This window comes from Myodes glareolus, chromosome 4 (assembly GCF_982192425.1).
Source record: "Myodes glareolus chromosome 4, mMyoGla1.1, whole genome shotgun sequence".
NCBI lineage: Eukaryota > Metazoa > Chordata > Mammalia > Rodentia > Cricetidae > Myodes > Myodes glareolus.
Window position 1 is genome coordinate 110,000,551 of NC_142029.1, and position 18,472 is coordinate 110,019,022.

General features: G+C 47.4%; 1 protein-coding gene across 1 annotated transcript; it reads left to right on the forward strand.

The window, feature by feature from the left end:
• Positions 1-512: 512 nt before the first annotated feature.
• Mtnr1b (melatonin receptor 1B) lies at positions 513-15,609 on the forward strand. The gene is made up of 3 exons (XM_048434823.3): positions 513-632; positions 2,963-3,286; positions 13,631-15,609. Exons 2-3 carry the CDS (start codon positions 3,064-3,066, stop codon positions 14,551-14,553), a joined length of 1,146 nt encoding a protein of 381 aa, XP_048290780.3. The 5' UTR covers positions 513-632; positions 2,963-3,063; the 3' UTR covers positions 14,554-15,609.
• The last annotated feature ends 2,863 nt before the right edge of the window (positions 15,610-18,472 follow it).

Sequence of the window (18,472 nt, forward strand, 5' to 3'; positions counted from 1 at the left end):
TAAGATGGTTCTGAAATTTTTCCTGTCTCTGAAAATGGCCTGCCAGTTATTCTAGGCCTTAGCCAAAGGATGGTTGCTTCAACGTTGCAAAATAAAATTTTAGGTGATTGCTCAGGTAGCTAACTGTCTCTGTCATATATTGCTCGCTTTGGAAGCTGCTTGATTGTACTTCCTGCCTGCTCAAGTAATATTATCTCTCTTATCAGGCCTCTGATGGGGTTGAAGATTAGATAGTCGTAGTTACTGTACTCTTATGATCTAGCCAAGCCATTTCCTATGCAATACTTAGACTCCTTAGGATGTTTATTAAAACATTTAGCATACATTCCTTGTTTAATATTGTTTATGCTAGTTGTAATTCTAATTATACTTGATATCTATTTCTAGTGTATATAGTTTTGTATTGGGTTTGGAACCCTCTTATTTAAAAAAAAAAGGGGGGGGAAGTGTTGTGAAAAGACATTCTGTTCCTTCAGTCAATAGTCGTCAAGATACCATCCCACTTGGGTGTGGTCTCCTATACTGTAGAAGCAGTTGTAAGCTGCACCCGCTCTTTTGATTCCAGCTCCTGCTCTCAGCTGCTAGACTCTGTTCCTGTTCATGCAGAAGACTGTTATCTAGGACAGTGGTCTGTAAGTGTTCCCTTCTATTTCATAAGTAACCCTTTTATTATTCATAATTCTGAACTGGTGTGGGATTATTTGGTGATTTCCATCATCACACCCCCCCCCCGCCCTGTCCTGAGCTAGGCAGCTCTGGTTTGCTGATTGACACCACAAGTGGCTGGTTTAAAGTCCTACCCAGGGACACTCATGCTCCTGACAAGCCTTCTGTGTCTCCTAGGGTGAGTTCTCACTCTCTGAAATGCCTCTTTGTATCTTCTGTCTTTAAGCACCCACCCTATCCTCAAGCCTAGTTTGGGGGTGACCTCAAACTCCCAAAGAACACAAAATTCAAGAGGATCCCAAACTCCCCTGCAGTTTAGGAGCCTTTCTGAATTTGCCCCGGCTTCAGCCTTCATTCTACTCAGGGGAAATCTTCCTCCTCTTTCAGGATCCAGACATGCTCACCTCACCTAGGCAGGTATGCATTTCTGTCATCCTGCCACACTTTCTCCTACTGATTTCTGGGAAGAGCTTGACTATATAAAGCTACAAGGACAAAAACTATTTCTTTTTTCAAAGATTTAAAGTTCTTGCCATACAAGCCTTCCACTTGTATGGTCAGAGTTACTCCAAGAAATTTTATGTTACTAGTGGCTATTGTGAAGGGTGATGTTTCTCTGATTTCTTTCTCAGCCCATTTATCATCTGTGTACAGGAAGGCTACTGATTTTTTCGAGTTAATCTTGTATCCTGCCACATTACTGAAAGTGTTTATGAGATGTAGAAGTTCCTTGGTAGAATTTTTGGAGTCGCTTATGCAAACTATCATATCATCAGCAAATAGTGAGAGTTTCGCTTATTCTTTCCAATTTGTATCCCCTTCATCTCCTTTTTGGTGTCTTATTGCTCTAGCTAGGACCTCAAAAACTATACTGAATAGATATGGAGAAAGTGGATAACCTTATCTTGTTCCCGATTTCAGTGGTATTGCTGGGAATTTCTCTCCATTTAGTTTGATGTTGGCTGTTGGCTTGCTGTATATTGTCTTTAGTGAGATTCCATCTTACACCTGTAAAAATGGCCAAGATCAAAAACACTGATGACAACTTATGCTGGAGAGGATGTGGGGTAAAGGGAACACTACTGTATTGCTGATGGGAATGCAAGCTGGAACAGACCCTTTGGAAGTCAGTGTGGCAATTTCTCAGAAAATTAAAAAACAATCTTCCTCAAGAACTATAATACCACTTTTAGGTATATATCCAAAGGATGCTCAATCATGCAACAGGACATGTGCTCAACTATGTTCATAGCAGCTTTGTTTGTCATAGCCAGAACCTGAAAACAACCTAAATGTCCCTCAACCGAAGAATGGATAAGGAAAATGTGGTACATTTACACAATGGAGTACTACACAGCAGAAAAAATAACATTTTAAATTTTGCAGCCAAATGGATGAAGTTAGAAAGCATTATTTTGAGTGAGGTAACCCAGACCCAGAAAGACATATATCATATGTACTCACTTGTAAGTGTTTTTCAAACATAAAGCAAAGAAAACCAGCCCACAAGTCACAATCCCAGGGAACCTAGACAACAATGAGGACCCTAAGAGAGACATACATAGATCTAATCTACATGGGAAGGAGAAAAAGACAAGATCTCCTGAGGAAATCTCCTGAGCATGGAGACCTTGGGAGAGGGTTGAAGGGGAGGGAAGAGGCAGGGAGGGGAACAGAGAAAAATGTAGAGATCAATAAAAAACAAAAACAAACAAACAAACAAAAAACACCTCCAGCATAGACCATGTACCCATTTAAACACCACTCTTAAACTGATATCCACATAAGTACTTTTTAAAGTATTGGTTTTCCAACACTGACCTCAGGGCCACCCACAACACATAACATGTGACTAAGGGATAGTTTCCTGTCACCTCTCAGAACTCAACACTTGTGGCTTCTTTGCTCTGGGGTTGATCCCCATTCCTCCGGAGTCTTGTGCTCTTCAGAGCTCCACCATCTGGCAGATGGGGTCTCAAACCTAAAGATCAGACCACTCGAACCACCCACCAGCACTCACTCCAGTCTGCAAAGCAGGGTGTCCTCAAAAGGACACAGCTTCTCCACGTTGGAAAGGAACTAGGGAGTCTTGGTTTTTAAGGACTTGGTTTTTAGACCTTACCCACTAGGCAACTTGAGGTGGCCCAGACACTGGCTGAGCTCTGGCGGCAGCGCTGTTCCCGAGTAAGCAGCTGAGGGATGTGTTCCTTTCTATAACACCTGAGCCCTGGTCCTAGTCTGGATCCTTTATTTCTCTCCGCCCCTCTTCTCACGTTCAATTAATTGTCTCCTTTAGGTCCCTCCCTACAGCCTCTTCGTAGCATTCGCTGGACTTGAAGGAGGGGTGTCAGGAGTGCCCCTAAACTGTGCTCACCTGTGCGGCTAACCTACCCTGAGATGCCTGAGAACAGCTCTGCTGCCAATTGCTGCGAGGCTGGCGGGCTGGCGATGCGCTCTACTTGGTCCGGGTCAGCGGGCGCTGGGCCACCAGGGTCTCCCCGGGCTACTTGGGTGGCTCCCACGCTATCTACAGTGATAATTGTCACCACAGCCCTGGATGTCGTGGGAAACCTCCTTGTCATCCTGTCTGTGCTCAGGAACCGCAAGCTGCGGAATGCGGGTAAGTACCAACTTCCTTAGGGCTGGGTTCCTTCTATGCCCTGCCACTGCTTTGAAGCCTCAATCTTAGACCCTTTCCCATCGCACAAACACCCCGCCCGCCCCCTTTTCTCTCCTGGGTGCCGTGTGTCTCCTTCCATTCATTTCATCCTGGTCCCAAACTTTGGTTCTTTGAAGAACTTAGGGGGAAGTTTTGGTTCCCGCATGCGAAGCTATTCTGGAGCTTGCCTCTACTCAGGGCACACTTGAGACACTAGTGCCAATGTGAACTGAGCCAGGCTTTTCTTGTGTACTTGTTAGTGGCAGGATGTGGGCGCTGTAGGGAAGCAGGCAGCTATCCATAGCATTTCAACTGTTACTGCTAGATGGGGCCTCTTTTGGCCGTGGACGCTCCCCACCTGTGAGAGAGACCCCTTTCCCTGCCTGCCGAACTGATTTCATAAGCAGGCAATCAGAAAGTCCTTGCTGGAGGGTGAGTGGATTCTGCACAGATGCAAGCAATGGATGGATGAGCATTCTCTTAGGCACCGTGTCAAAGACTCATCTCATCACTGGGAGATACAATTCCAAGTAAGCGTGTTAATTTAGACTCTTGTGGGCATGGCTTGCATCAACACTGACTTTTCTGCATGAAGATAGAGAAATCGGGGGACTCACTGTGAGAACCATAACAAAGATTTGGCTATATCAGGTGACAATTCTGAAATCATTTTTTTCCTTTCCTATATATTCCCAGTTCCCCCTTTCCCTGCAGGATAACAAAACCAGAGGGAGGGGTGTTTAACTCAGCTCCTGACAGGGTACAGAGATGTGTTACCCAGTGACCTGAGAGGAACCCCAGGGACCCACTGGTTATTTCTGGAATTCCTTTTCTTCTTCTTTTTTTTATATTTGTTTTACTTTAAAGAAAACAAACTATCTTTTTCTATTATACATATCAATCCAAGTTCCTACTCTCTCCCCTCCTCCCATTCCCTCCACATACCCTCTCACCCCACCCCCATCCAATCCTCATAGTAAGGCACATTGCTTTGTGGAAGATTCGAGACCCTCCCTACTATATCTAGGTTGAGCAAGGTATCCATCCGAAGAGAATAGAAGCCCCAAAAAACAGTACATGCAGTAGGGATAAATCCTGGTGTCACTGCCAGTGGCCCCTCAATCTGCCTCAGCCATGCAACTGTTAGCAACAGAGGGACTAGTTTGGTCCTATGCTTCTTCCTTCCCAGTAAGGCTGGAGTTGGTAAGCTCCCATTAGCTCAGATAGACTGTTTCAGTGGGTGAACCCTTCATGGTCTTGATTTCTTTGCTCATATTCTCATTCCTCCCACTCTTCAACTGGACTTTGGGAGCTCAGTTCAGTGTTCCAATGTGGGTCTCTGCCTCTGTTTCCATCAGTTTCTGGATGAAGGTTCTATGGTGATATTTAAGATATTCATCAGTCTGACTACAGGGCAAGTCAAGATCGGGCTCCCTCTGCCCTATTGCTTAGGGTCTTAGCCAGAGTCATCCTTATGGATTCCTGGGAATTTCTCTAGAGCCAGGTTTCTGCTAATCCTGTAATGGCTCCCTCAATCAAGATATCTCTTTCCTTGTTCTCATCTCTGTCCTTTCTCCTTCTCAACTATCCCATTCCTTCAAGTTCTTCTCATCCCTTCCATTCTCCCCTCCTCTTCCCCTCTAATGTCATTGTTTTTATGCTGAGTAGTTCTCTAATGTGTAAATGTGTACATTTTTTTATCCATTCTTTGGTTGAGGGGCATCTAGATTGTTTCCAGGTTCTGGCTATTACAAACAGTGCTGCTATGAACATAGCTGAACAAATGCTTTTATAGTATGATTGAGCATCTTTTAGGTACATGCCCAAGAGTGGTATTGCTGGATCCTGAGGTAGGTTGATTCCCAGTTTTCTGAGAAACCACCATACTTATTTCCAAAGTGGTTGTACAAATTTACATTCCCACCAGTAATGGATGAGTGTTCCCCTTACTCCACATTCTTTCCAGTATAAGCTATCATTGGTGTTTTTGATCTTCCATTCTGACAGGTGTAATATGATATCTCAGAGTTGTTTTGATTTGTATTTCCCTGATGGCTAAGGATGTTGAACATTTCCTTAAGTATCTTTTGGCCACTTGAGATTCTTCTGTTGAGAATTTTCTGTTTAGTTCTATATCCCATTTTTTAATTGGGTTTTTAGAATTTTGATGTCCAGTTTCTTAAGTTCTTTATATATTTTGGAGACCAGTCCTTTGTCCAATGCGGGATTGGTGAAGAACTTTTTCCATTTTTTGTCTTATTGACTGTGTCGTTTGCTTTGCAGAAGCTTCCCAGTTTCAGGAGGTCCCATTTGTTCATTGTTGCTCTCAGTGTCTGTGCTACTGGGGTTATATTTAGGAAGTGGTCTCTTGTGCCCATGCATTGAAGGCTATGACCTACTTTCTCTTCTATCAGGTTCAGTGTGGTCAGATTTATATTGAGGTTTTTAATCCATTTGGACTTGAGTTTTGTCCATTGGAATAGATAGAGATTTATTTTCATTCTTCTACATGTTGGCATCCCTCCTGGCATGCTGGGTGCCAGGGAAGCCTCTATGTGCAGAGTCTCCCTGTTTGGTCCTTAGGCTGTCTGTCACGAGAGGCATGGTTGAGGAAGTAACCATTGCTGCTTCTTGCCTAAGGAAGATGAGAATCCCACTTCTTCATGCCACTTGGGACTGTCCCAGTCTGTGCTCCCCACAGTGCTCAGCAGCCAGGAATAGACAGCAGGTGAATTGTTGGTGCTTCATTCTATTCTCTACCTACAGATGCCAGTGCTGCAGCCCAGCACCAGAGAAACAAACTAACTAACGTGCTATTCACACGCATTTATTCCTGCCCATGGCAACTTCCACAGTCATTCAATATAATCAATGTTTTCTCTTTCTTCCTCTTCCTCCTCATCTTCCTCTTCTTCTCCTACTCCTTCTTCTTTTTTAAGGTGCTAGGAATGGACCAAAGAATCGTATTCGTGCCAGGCAAGCACTCTTTGTGTGCCGTATGCCCAGCCCTTGGCTGGCTTTGTTGGTGACACTCATTTACCTAATGTAATGCTGGCTTAAGCTAAATGACCATGGTAAAGTGATATTTCAAAATGTTCTGAAAGCCTGCAACACTTTGAAAAGTTAGCCCCATCCACTCTTTATTTTTTGTTTGTAAAGTGAAGAATTTACATTTACCTCAGGAACAACTTGTCTCGGACTTTGTACTTAAGCCTGTTCCCTAAATCTGTCAATACTGTGCCAGTTCTGTTCCCACTGCTGTGAGGAAATCAACAGGAGAAAGGAAAGGCTGGTCTGGGATCACAATGTCGGGAAACAGCAAGAGGGGAATGCTGCTTCTCAGCTCAGTTATTTCGTTGTTTTGTTCTGTTGTTTTTCTAGACAGGATTTCGCTGTCTAATAGCCCTGGCTGTCCTGGATCTCGCTTTGTAGACAAGGCTGGCTTCGAACTCAGAGATCTGCCTGCCTCTACATCTTGAGTACTGGGATTAAAGGTGTGTGCCACCACCACCTGGCTCAGCTCAGATTCTTGTTTGTGCTCAGTCTAGGAATTAATCCATAGACTGGTGCTTCCCACATTTAAGGTGAGCCTTCCCACATGAATTAATGCTATCTGAAAACATCTATGTCCTGAAGACATGATCAGAGGTTTGTATCCTGAATATTCTAGGTCTTGTCAAGTTGACAGTATCAATATCATCATAAACCTTATGAAATTTGTACTAGAACATATAAAGAACATTTATTTCCAATAACCAAACTACATGACTCACCTGAGGTCCCAGCATGCTTCCCAGGGAACATGCGGACCTCTTGCTGACAAGGCCAGCTACACAGTGGAACCGTGCCCTGCTGTTCTGAGTACCCATTTCAGATGAAGACTAGACCAAAGCAGATGGGGGGAAACCTTGGAGACAGTGGAGGGCAGATTCAGGGGACTGACTACCAAGAGGCAGTCAGGTGTGTGTCACTCCTTTCTATAAGCCACTGTCTTGCTCATAGTAGCCCGCCACCTTACATTATGCTTCTTGGGGGCTAGCCAAGCTTGGGACTCTCCTGAGAGCATGTCAGGACTTCGTCATGCCCACATCACCTCTGCCTTACCTGTGTATATTCCTTGTGCTTTGATCACTTCCCCTCTCTTCAGGAACAGTCTTCTATCTGGAGCTCCCACTCCTCCCCTCCCCTCTCCTCTCCTAATCCCTCAGGCTTCTATCCTGCCTTCTCCTGCCCTCCCCTCTGCTACCCCTCCTCTCTTATACTCTCTTTGCTTGCCTTCACTCTCCCTGCCCTGCCCTCCCTTACTCTCCCCTAATCCACAATACCCTTCCCTCCTTTGTCTTTCACCTCTCGGCTTGTCCTCACAGACAGACACCAAAGTCTCGTGTTTTTAAAGGAAAGAGTTTTTCCTTAGTCTTAGTTGGGATTCTCACCGCTGTAAAGAGATGCCATGACCACAACTCTTATAAAGGAAAAACATTAGCTGTGGTGGCTGACAGTTCAGAGGTTTGTCCACTATCATCATCACGCAACATGGCGGCACGCAGGCAGACACAGGGATGGAGAAGGAGTTGACCTGTCGGCAACAGGAAGTGGTCTGAGACCCTGGGCATGCCTTGAGCAATTTGGCTGAAGGGTTTGGGGGAGCTGTTCATCCTGACCAACCCCATCGTTGTCTGGCTTGGGACTCTCTCCGGTTCGTTGCTCTGGCCTCGTTCCCCGAGCCACTACTTCTGTGTTGACGCAGCATGACAGGTCTTTCTCTGAACACCACGCCATGACTTTCCTGTGTATGGGAGAGCCCAGATGCGATGCACAGTATATAAAGGCTGGAGGCCGGCTCTGATCTGGGGGAGGTTAGTCCTCTGGGCAAGCAAGTGTCAGCTGTGGCTTCCCTCCCTGTAGCTGCTTTCCTTGGTTGGCTGTCTTCTCTGTGAGGGAACAGCCGCGCTTGGGTTCCTCACCACCGTTCCCTATGCTTCTGGAACAGTCAGAACTACTCTGAGGAGATTCTCAGGGTGTCTGCTGAACAAATGACTGGCTCAAGTAAATATTGACGGGAAGCTCGATGTCCAAAGTCATTTTGAACACAAGTAAACTCTTCAGAGTTCAGAAGGCAAACATAGAGGGGCAGCTGGGGTAACTTGGCCGTTCAGAGTTCTGTCTGATGAAGACTAGACAGTGTAGCACTGCCCACCTCCTCAGAAACAGACTTCCCAGAAAGGAGACAGGATAGGAAAATCCTGTGTGGGAGATGTGCTCTACCTGCGAATAATAGAAGTGTTCTACTTCAGAGAGCACAGCCCTGTAGTGGCGGCCCCTACCACTGATACAGTTTGTCTGACAGAGACAGGCCGGATGAGTCACCGCAAGACTCTTGTATGAGTGTTCATTACAAGCCATTACACACAATGCAGAACGGAGCTACACACTGGCTGATTGATTTCTCACCTGGCTGGGGGAGAAATTGGTGCAGCAGGGATCTCCTCCTGAATCTCATCCAGAGAGACCCCAGTATCTCAGCATCTCACAGATGGCAGGCAACACGAGATCGGTAGTCACCTAATTGGGATTCTTGCCAAGACACTAGAAGACAGTCGGACTGCTGGGCGGATGACTCTCCAGCAGGGCTGGCGGATCTCGGCCTTTACGAACAGAGGGCTTAATAGGGGAGAGTAATTGAATCGCTTTCCACGTGGAGCTAATGTGTTCCGCTCGCTATTTTCAGGCTGTGCGCAGCCTCTGGGGCATTATTAGGGGAGAAGCCGCATTAACACAGCAGTGCCTGCCTTAGCTTTCCCAGAGAGACAGCTGGCAGAGCTGGCACCGCTTCCAGCTTTGGACTTTCTATGTCGTGTTTGTACATCCCAAGAGCCTGTGTTCTGTCCTTCCAGAAACCGTCAGGACCTGCAGCAACTAACCTCCCTATGTTGGTGAAAGGAAATGTTCTTTTCAAAAACACCATTATGAAGATGGGGAGGGGGTCTCCAGTAGGAGGAGCCATAAGTGAAGAAGTCACAGCAAAAGTTCGATAATTGCCCAAATGCCTGTGACCAGAAATGGGCAGAACTAAGTATACCTCAGATTGCTCCAACCCCCAACACCTTGTCCAAGCACCAAAAGGAGCTTGAGATCCCAAACTAAGACAGTTCCTACCCTTACTGGGTTGAAGGCAGGAAACTTGGGAAGCAGTCTGTGTCTTGCTTTAGCTGTTTTTCTAGTTGCTGTGACAAGACACCTGACAAGGGCAACCTGACTCAGTAACTGTTTGGAAGTGTAGCTCATCACAGTGGGGAAGGCCTGTGGCAGGGTCGTGACAGATAATCACACTGCAATGGCAGCCAGGAGGCAGAGGGGAGCAAATGCTGCCTTCTTTTTCTCAATCTAGGATACCGGTCCATGGATGGTGCCACCCATATTTAGGGTGTGTCATCGCTGTTCAGCTACCCTAGCCTAGAAAGACTCTCAAGACACACGTAGAGATGTGTCTGTCCCTTGGGTGGCTCTAGACAATGAAGAAAAGCTGCCACAGCCAGAAAGCCAAAGGCTGCTGGTGGTGGAGAAAACCACCAAGGCTGACAACTCAAAGACACAAATTAGATCTCCCTCAGGACACACACACCCTTCAGATCTACCAGGCCTACCCCAGAACACACACACATCCTCAGATCTGCCAGATCTACCCCAGGACACACACACACATGTCCTCAGATCTACCCGATCTCCCTCAGACCATACGCCCTCAAATGTGCATTTTTTCACCTTGAAGTAACAACTGGAAAGAAATGAGTCTTAACCTATGAAGTTTATTTGCCCTCAAATTACAGCAGGGTGAAGCCAAGAGAGCAGCCCATGCAGGATCCACTACACCTAGACTCCTTCCTCCCTGTGTGGTGCTCAGACACTGGACCATGCTCACTCTCCTCCCACACTCTTGCCAGGGTTCACACTTTGGTAACCTGTCATACAAACTGGCCATCTTGGATCCCACACTGGCTCTAGATAGCGGTATAGCCCTGAGGTCCTGAGAATTCCCATAGTACGATGGGACTTACTTTCTCTCCCTTCTGAGCTGGGCTGACCTGGAGCTTTTGAGATGAAAAGAAGCACATCTGCAGGTCCCTATCCAAGGAACTCTATACCACACAGCCTTCCAATAAGGTGAGCATGTGTGTTGGGACCAGGACAGGCTGGAGCTAGCCCTTTCCCGACCTGTGTTTTAACACATGTAGGTCTGGAGTGTGCTTCATGTGTAGGTCTGACACATGAACCTCTCACTGTTTCGAAACCTCCCATTTCCTAGACCTCAGCTTGTCCTCTCCCTTCCCCCCCATACACCGGACCCTCAGGTGGACTGAGGAAGGCGGGCGTAGGCTCAGCTGTAGAATGAGGACAGATTTGAGGCACCTGTGTCCTGACGTGCCTCCTATGAACTCCCACTGCGCTGTCTGTCTGACAAAAGGCAGCACACATTTTGTCACATGGCCAGAAAACTGTAAAGGCTGTGTCCCGTGTGTGCGGTGCCACTGAGAAATGCTTCCCATGGACAGCCTGCACACAGCACACGCTCAGAAAACACAAGGCTGGTGGGGAAAACAGTGCGGGAAAGGAACTGCTCATGCCCTGAGCTTCACGTTGGAACCCTCCAGAATCCTGGTGCTTCGCTCGGTGCCCTGATGTTATCAGTGAAACTGGATGAGCAAAGGCTGCTCCTCAGGAGTGAGCAGCCTCCTCCCTGGAACCCAAGCTACGTTCCTGAGTGGCTGTGTGGCTTCCTGAGGCTCTGGCTGGCTGAGCCGACAACACTGTCAAGGGCTCCATTCAGAGGAGAAAGTTGAGTCAGCCCCGCCTGATGCCTAACCACGCAGCTGGGGCCTCGGCCAGGGTCCTCAAGGCCAGGGGTGGCAGGCGGCTGAGGTCCATGTCAGATTTGGTGGCCCTACTGCAGCCAAGGTCTGTCCTGATGTCCGGTGTACCTGTACCATGGAAGGCCATGCAAACACCTAAGATTGAAGGCCATGTTAGTGTCTTGGGGCCATATTGCTGCTGGGATAGTGGTGACATCCAGACCCAGCTGCTTCCAAGGACCTTGTTGGAGTCCACGGTTGTAGGGCCATAGCTGGAGTCTGTGCTGAAGTCAGGGTACTGCATTGCCACCAAAGGTCTCACTGAAGCCCAGGGTTAGGGCCATAATCTGAGGCCTTGATGTCCAGTCCTTCTATCCAGAGCCAGGATGTCATCTGGGCCCAAACTGCTGTTGAGGGCCATGTTTGAGTCCATGGTCCAGCTACAGCTGGGGTCTGTGTAGATGTCTGTAACCTGTGCCACCTCAGGAGCCTAAGAAACTACGCAAGACGAAATCAAAGAGCCATGCTGAGTTGGTCCTGCCCTTCACTGGCCTTGGGAAAGCTGGCCCTGCCCCTCACTGGACACTACAGCCAGAGAGCTGGTCCCTGTACACTAGAGAGATGGTTCTCACCCTCACCCCAGGCCATGTGTAGAACTGACCCTGAGCACATGCACGTAGAGGGTTGACTCCACCCCCTCGCCCAAGGTGTGTATGGGGGAGAAGGGGCCCAGACTGACCAGCTTGGCTACCACCCAGGTCCACAGCTAGGCCTTGGGTCAGTCAACCCTAGCACATACCCCATATAGGACCTGTTGGAGCTGGTAAAGGACTGGCCCTGTGAAACAAGATCCACAAGATCACCAAGACTCGGCAGCCACAGGACATCCCAGCCGAGCCCCAGTGAGGGATCCAGTGATGCTGGTGTACCAGAAACTAGAGGCCTTGAACCAGACCAGTGACGCATGGCAATGAACACTTGACAGTAAAACTGAAGGGACAACGAGGTACACCACACAGCACACTGACACCTCCAGTGCCCCGGGATGAATGAAGAGGGTTGGAGAAGCAGGAAAGAAGGGGAAGCAAAGAGATTTTTCTGTTGTTGTGGGGTTTGTTTTGCTTTGGTTCCGGGGTTTTTGATGGTGTTTTGCTTTTGTCTGCTTGCTTGCTTACTTTGGTTTATTTCTTTTTTGGTGGGGGGTTCAACAGGGATGGGTGGAGGAGATGGGGGAACCAGGAGATGAACGGAATTATGGTTTACAGTGTGAAACTCCCGAAGAGTCAATGAAGATGTTAAATAAAAAGTAAACAAATAGATAAGCAGAGGAGAAAGCTCAGAAAGTCAGGGAAGGTGCGGGCTAAGTAGGAATCGCCACTGCCGCTTCCTCCAGGACTATGGGGCAAGAAGACAGTAGTCAGGTCCGTGTGTCTAGTTAGGTTTCTTTTGCTGTAATAAAACTTCATGACCAAAAGCAGCTTGGGGAGGAGAGGCTTTATTTCCGTTCCCATTTCCTGATTACAGTCTTTCATTAGAGGAACTCAAAACAGGAGCTCAAGGCGGGACACTGGAGGCAGGAACTGTGCAGGCACACTGCTTGCTGGCTTGCCCCATGGCTTGCTCAGCCAGCTTCCTCATGTAACCCCAGCCTTGGCACTGCCCATAATAGAGGGGGCCCTCACACATCACTCAGGAATCAAGGAAATGCCCCCACAACCTTGCCTAGACGTCAGTCTTAGTGAGACATATTCTCAGTTAAGATTTCCTCTACCCAGATATGTCTAAGTATCTGTCAAGTTGACTAAACCCATCCAGGACACCATGCCTCTGTACCTGTCCTGGAAGCAGTTACTTGAGAGCACACATTACACAGGACATTGGTCTCATTCTCACACCTATCACAAAGTCGGATAATTATCAATGCATTGCCAATAACCAAAGGGAGCCCATAAGAACTTGGGTAGACAAGTACAGATGCAATTTGAGTCCTCGACTGTCTCTAAATGCTGTTTGGTTTCCACTCCCAGTGCTGATGAAAGCAGTTCAGAGAAGCCATAAAATGTTAGGTGCATAGCTGTACTGTGTGTTGGGGGGGGGGTTGTGTGGATGCACAAGCATTTATGGCTAAAGAAATCAGGGTTATTATTCTTGTATTCTCAGGTGCCATGCACCTTATATTTCAAACGGGATCTCTTAGCAATGTGGAGCTCATGGTTAGGCTGGACTGGCTAGTCATTGAGCCCCAAAGATCTATCTGCCTTTCTTTCCCTGGAATTATAAGAATTGTCACTCTGCCTGGCTTTTTTCTTTTTAAGATGTGGGTTCTGGGATTCAAACTCAGGTCTTATGCTTCAGTTTCAGGCATATTGCCCACCAAGCTATCTCCTCCCACCCCAAAAAATAGTGAACAGGAATTGTGAGGTCTCCACTAACTGCTAATCTGTGCTTCCTCCTTCAGGTAACTTGTTTGTGGTGAGTCTGGCCTTGGCTGACCTTATGATAGCCTTTTACCCTTACCCACTGATCCTCGTGGCTATTGTTCATGATGGTTGGGTCCTGGGAGAAGCCCACTGCAAAGCCAGTGCCTTCGTGATAGGCCTGAGCGTCATTGGCTCCGTCTTCAGTATCACAGCCATTGCCATTAACCGCTACTGGCGCATGTGTCACAGTGCAACCTACCACCGGGTCTGCAGCCACTGGCATGCCCTCCTCTACGTCAGTCTCGTCTGGCTCCTCACTGTGCTGGCCTTGGTGCCCAGTTTCTTTGTGGGGAACCTAGACTATGACCCACGCATCTATTCCTGCACCTTTAACCAGACGGTCAGCACCCGGTACACAGCAGCTGTGGTGGTCGTCCATTTCCTCCTTCCAATATCTGTGGTATCCTTCTGCTACCTGCGAATCTGGGTACTGGTGCTCCGGACCCGAAGGAAGGCCAAGGCTGAAAGTCAGCCACGTCAGAAGTCCGGTGACTTGCGCAATTTCCTAACCATGTTCGCAGTGTTTGTGGTTTTTGCCATTTGCTGGGCCCCCCTCAACTTCATCGGCCTTGCAGTGGCTATCAACCCAGAGGTGATGGCCCCTCGGGTCCCAGAGGGGCTCTTCGTCGCCAGTTACTTCCTAGCTTACTTCAACAGCTGCCTTAATGCCATTGTCTATGGGCTCCTGAACCAGAACTTCCGCACAGAATACAAGCGGCTCCTCTCAGCGCTCTGGAACCTTGGATGCTGTTTCCATATCGCTTCCAAATGCTGCCTTGCTAAGGAGCCACAGAGCCCAGTACCATCTAGTGCCAGGGCTCCCATGACTGTCCAGGAGGGTCTCTCTAGCCTGCATCAATTGCATGAACCTAGCAGTAAAGTTTTAAAATGCGGGGAGTGAAAATATACCGTCACAGTGCTGGGCAACAGCATGCTCACACCACAGCACACGGTGAGGATGTCTGTCAGGGAGCAGACACTCCACCCACAGATTCCACTGGATTCCAAAGGGCTGGGGTAGAAGTCAAACTTTATCCACAAAATGTCATTTTCCCTGCCACCTTGACCTGCTTGCTAATGTCTTCCCTTCATTGAAGGCTAGAGGATCTCTTGATTACCTGGGCCGAAAGAGAAAACTCTGCAGCATTGAAGGTTGATGATTTCCAGGGACCCAGGAAAAAGGCAGGTGCAGAGCCCCCCCCATCAACTTTTCCTGCACATCACAATGAGAACACAGCACATACTGTATCCATATCCACCACACATATATACACCAAATCATATCACATACAGAGACATCAGACACACACCATGCATGTTCACACACCATGTGCATGTGTGCCAGACACATGTATACCAAGAACAACCATATACCACACATATATAAACAAACAGCACCATACATGTACACACTGCATACATATACACCAGACATACACCATACTCACATACATACAAAACATCAACACATGCATACACAGCACACGCACCATAGTGTCTTTTTCAGATGTTAACTGGGTGTGGTTGGTGAGTGTGGTACAGCAGAACAAGGTACCTGCCCTCTGAGAGGGCAGTCTGTGGACAGACTGTTATCAGTACAAGTTGGAGGTTGTTTCCTGTCTATAGTCACTGTGGCAAATGCTTGATATACTATTGGTGTGAGAGAATTGCCTATATTCTGTCAATTATGTTTTAAATAAATGCTGATTGGTCAGTAGCCAGGCAGGACAACCAGACAGGAAGTAGAGGTGGGACAATGAGAACGGGAGAATTCTGGGAAGGAGAAAGCTCATTCCTCCCGAGTCCTGCCCAGATCACTGAAGAAGCAGAATGTGACCTGCCCCGCTGAAAAAGGTACTGAGCCAAGTGGCTAACATATGTAAGAATAATGGGCTAATATAAGCTACAAGAGCTAATAAGAAGCCTGAGCTAATGGACCAATCAGTTTATAATCTTATGGAGACCTCTGTGTGAATTTCTTTGGGACTTTCTGGCCGCGGGAACCGGGCAGGACAGGAACCCCAATGAGCGGGCCCTCAAGTTTCATACTATCATATCTAACTCTTTCAAAATCCCTGGAAATAGATACTATCGTGTGTTTACAGAGTAAGAAACTGAAACTCAAAGAATTTAACTGATTGGGTGAGTACAAAGAGGTCCTAAGTTCAAAGGTAGGTGTGGAGCCAGGGCTGTTAGCACCCCACACTACACTTGCAGGCCTGGGAACAAGCAGCAGAGATGTGTTGAGCTAGGTTAAGTACCTTATATGCATGTAATCCTCAGGGAGAAAAAATACTGGCCATGAGGCTTTCCTGGAGGCAGAACAAGGGGATGCTGGTGTGCTGCAGGCTCAGCACTATACCACATCTTTACCTTCCCTGGACTGGGAAAAATACAGGCTGACTGAGCGCTTAGTCACCTAGTTACCCGGGCATTCCTTAAAAATATGAATTCCCTGGAACCTGCCAATGCTTCAGTTATGGAAATCTGATCTGCTATCAGAGATCCGCTACAGGAGTGATTCGGGATATGAGTGGCACCTTTAAACTGCGGGTGGATATTCCTACTTAGGGAACTCCACAGTTCACACCTTGGTCTGAGAGAGCCCTCCAATGCCAGAGTCCTCACGCTCAATGCACTACAGCTGGGTGGAAGTCAGAGTTGACCTCCTTAGGCAGATGTGACTCTGTCCTCTCTGTAGACACCAAAGAAGTTTCCCATGACTCCGGTTTTGAAAAAGAAGGAGTCATCACTTGCATGTCAACAGGGTGACCCTACCCTTCCAATCATCCCTGTCTCCTAGCGCTAAATGTGTGTGTGCATACTCAGTAAATACAGGCAGAAGGATTACAATCTCCCTTCATTTTCTCAGCCGCTTGTCCTCCAGATCCTCACATGGACGTCCCATAACCAAGACCTTTTCTTGTGTCCTTAGGTTTTCAGGATGAAGCAGTATCCTAGAGATCAATGGGAAGTGGGGAAAACCAGGGCATCTGGCCATGTGCATACTCCATGGAGTGGTCTCCCACCACTGGCCCTGAGTTTAACCGAAGACAATCAGCTCCCTTTGAAGGGTTTAGAGATGATGCACCTTCTGCTTGATGAACTCTACAATCTCTGCAAAGGTGCTTCCCAGCCATCTTCCATCTGTGATCTTCCTTGGGACACCTGTCTTGAGCTTTTTAGGAGGTCCTAGCCTTCAAAGGGACCTCAAGTTCAGATACTGACTTCTGACTGGGTTGACATCTGAGGTCAGCCAGCACTTTGGCCACCATGGATCAGGACATACAGACATGCACCTACACCTTGTCAGAGACACACTTAGGACACAGAAAGTCACAAGAGACTGGCAATTTTTCCTTAACAAATATAATCACCAGTTGGATACACTACAAATCATTGGTTTAAAAAGAAAGCATTAGTATGCATAAATAAATGTATAAATAAAAAAATAAGCAAAATCTGAACTGTTTAAGTTTCCCAGGGTGGAGAGGGTTTTAAGACAGGACCTCAGATAGTCCAAACTGTACTTGAATTTGATATGTAGCTGAAGATGGCCTTGAATTTCTGATCTTCTTGCTTCCTCTGCTTCCTGGGTGCCAGAATGACAAGCATGTCTGCTGCTACACCTGGCTCCGAGGAGCAAATCTGAAAGTGAGCTGTGTGCTGATGTCAAGTACGGAATCAGGGTTATAGAGCAGAGCGTTAGAAACTTCCATGTGCAAAACTGAAACCTTTCCCCCACTGCCATGAGCCACCTTCTCCACAGGGCCCTACTTCCTGCTTTGGGGAGTGACTTCTGGGGAAGCCTTCCTGAGCAAGTGCTGTACAAGCCCTCTGTGACCGGACTGTTCCCACGGGACAATGTCCCGCAGGTTCTTTAGTGTTGCTTACAGTGAGATTTCCTTCCTGTGTTAGGGGGAATCACCCACTGTCCTTCTACCCTGCCCTGAACTACCACTGTGATCCAGCAATCGCAGTTGTGAATATTCACCAAGAAGAAATGAAATCAAGATCTCAGTGACTCACGTGCACACCCATCATGTGCTGGTACTGTTCAAATCAGCATGGTGTGGGAATGTCTGCACTCGCCACATGTTCTGGTTCCACTGGATACCTAGATGAATTTCCAGTGTTGGTTCCATTCTAGTGTTTGAGGGATTGTCATGCTGTTTGCATCATGCTGTTATGCCCAAATCCGCTCAAGGCCAACAAGGAAACCGAGTCCCATATGTAAAAGCAAAGAGCCTTTATTTTAATCAAGTTTACAAACATGTCCAAAGTATTGGACTAACCGGAGAGCCGTGAGCTCAATTAGAATTGGGTTTTTATAGCAGTAAAGGTGGGGGTGAGGGGTTTCTGAGGTTCAGGACCCCTGGTTGGCTTACATCTGTCTGTGGTGTTCTGGTGAATGCACACTGGTGGGTGATCCTATCTACAATGGTTGGAATGCAAGGCATTTCCTTTGAATGGTCTGTTCTTGAGTGGGGGACAGTTAATCTCAGCTTGTGGTTCCTCCTGTGGCCAGGCATTGTCTCAGGGTAAACTAAATTTATCAATGGCTGAGTTCTACTCTGGCAAAAAACTTCCTTTGGGTGACCTATCCATATTTAGCTTATTATGACTGGCCCCACACATGGCTGTATGATTTTAGTGCAGCAGGCATGCTGATAATTCAGCATCCACACCTTGCTAGCAAAGGCTACTTGTTTTGAAAGACCCCCAATATGGGGAGACTCTCACTCAAGCCTTGAGATGACACGACGCCCCCAGTAACTCACGAGAGACCGTCCTTGCTGCAATCACATGAGGTTTAATGA

Coding starts and splice junctions, on each gene's coding strand:
- Mtnr1b (XM_048434823.3), top strand. CDS start 3,064: ATGCCTGAGAACAGCTCTGCTGCCAATTGCTGCGAGGCTGGCGGGCTG. Junction 3,287..13,630: donor CCGCAAGCTGCGGAATGCGG/GTAAGTACCAAC, acceptor TTCCTCCTTCAG/GTAACTTGTTTGTGGTGAGT.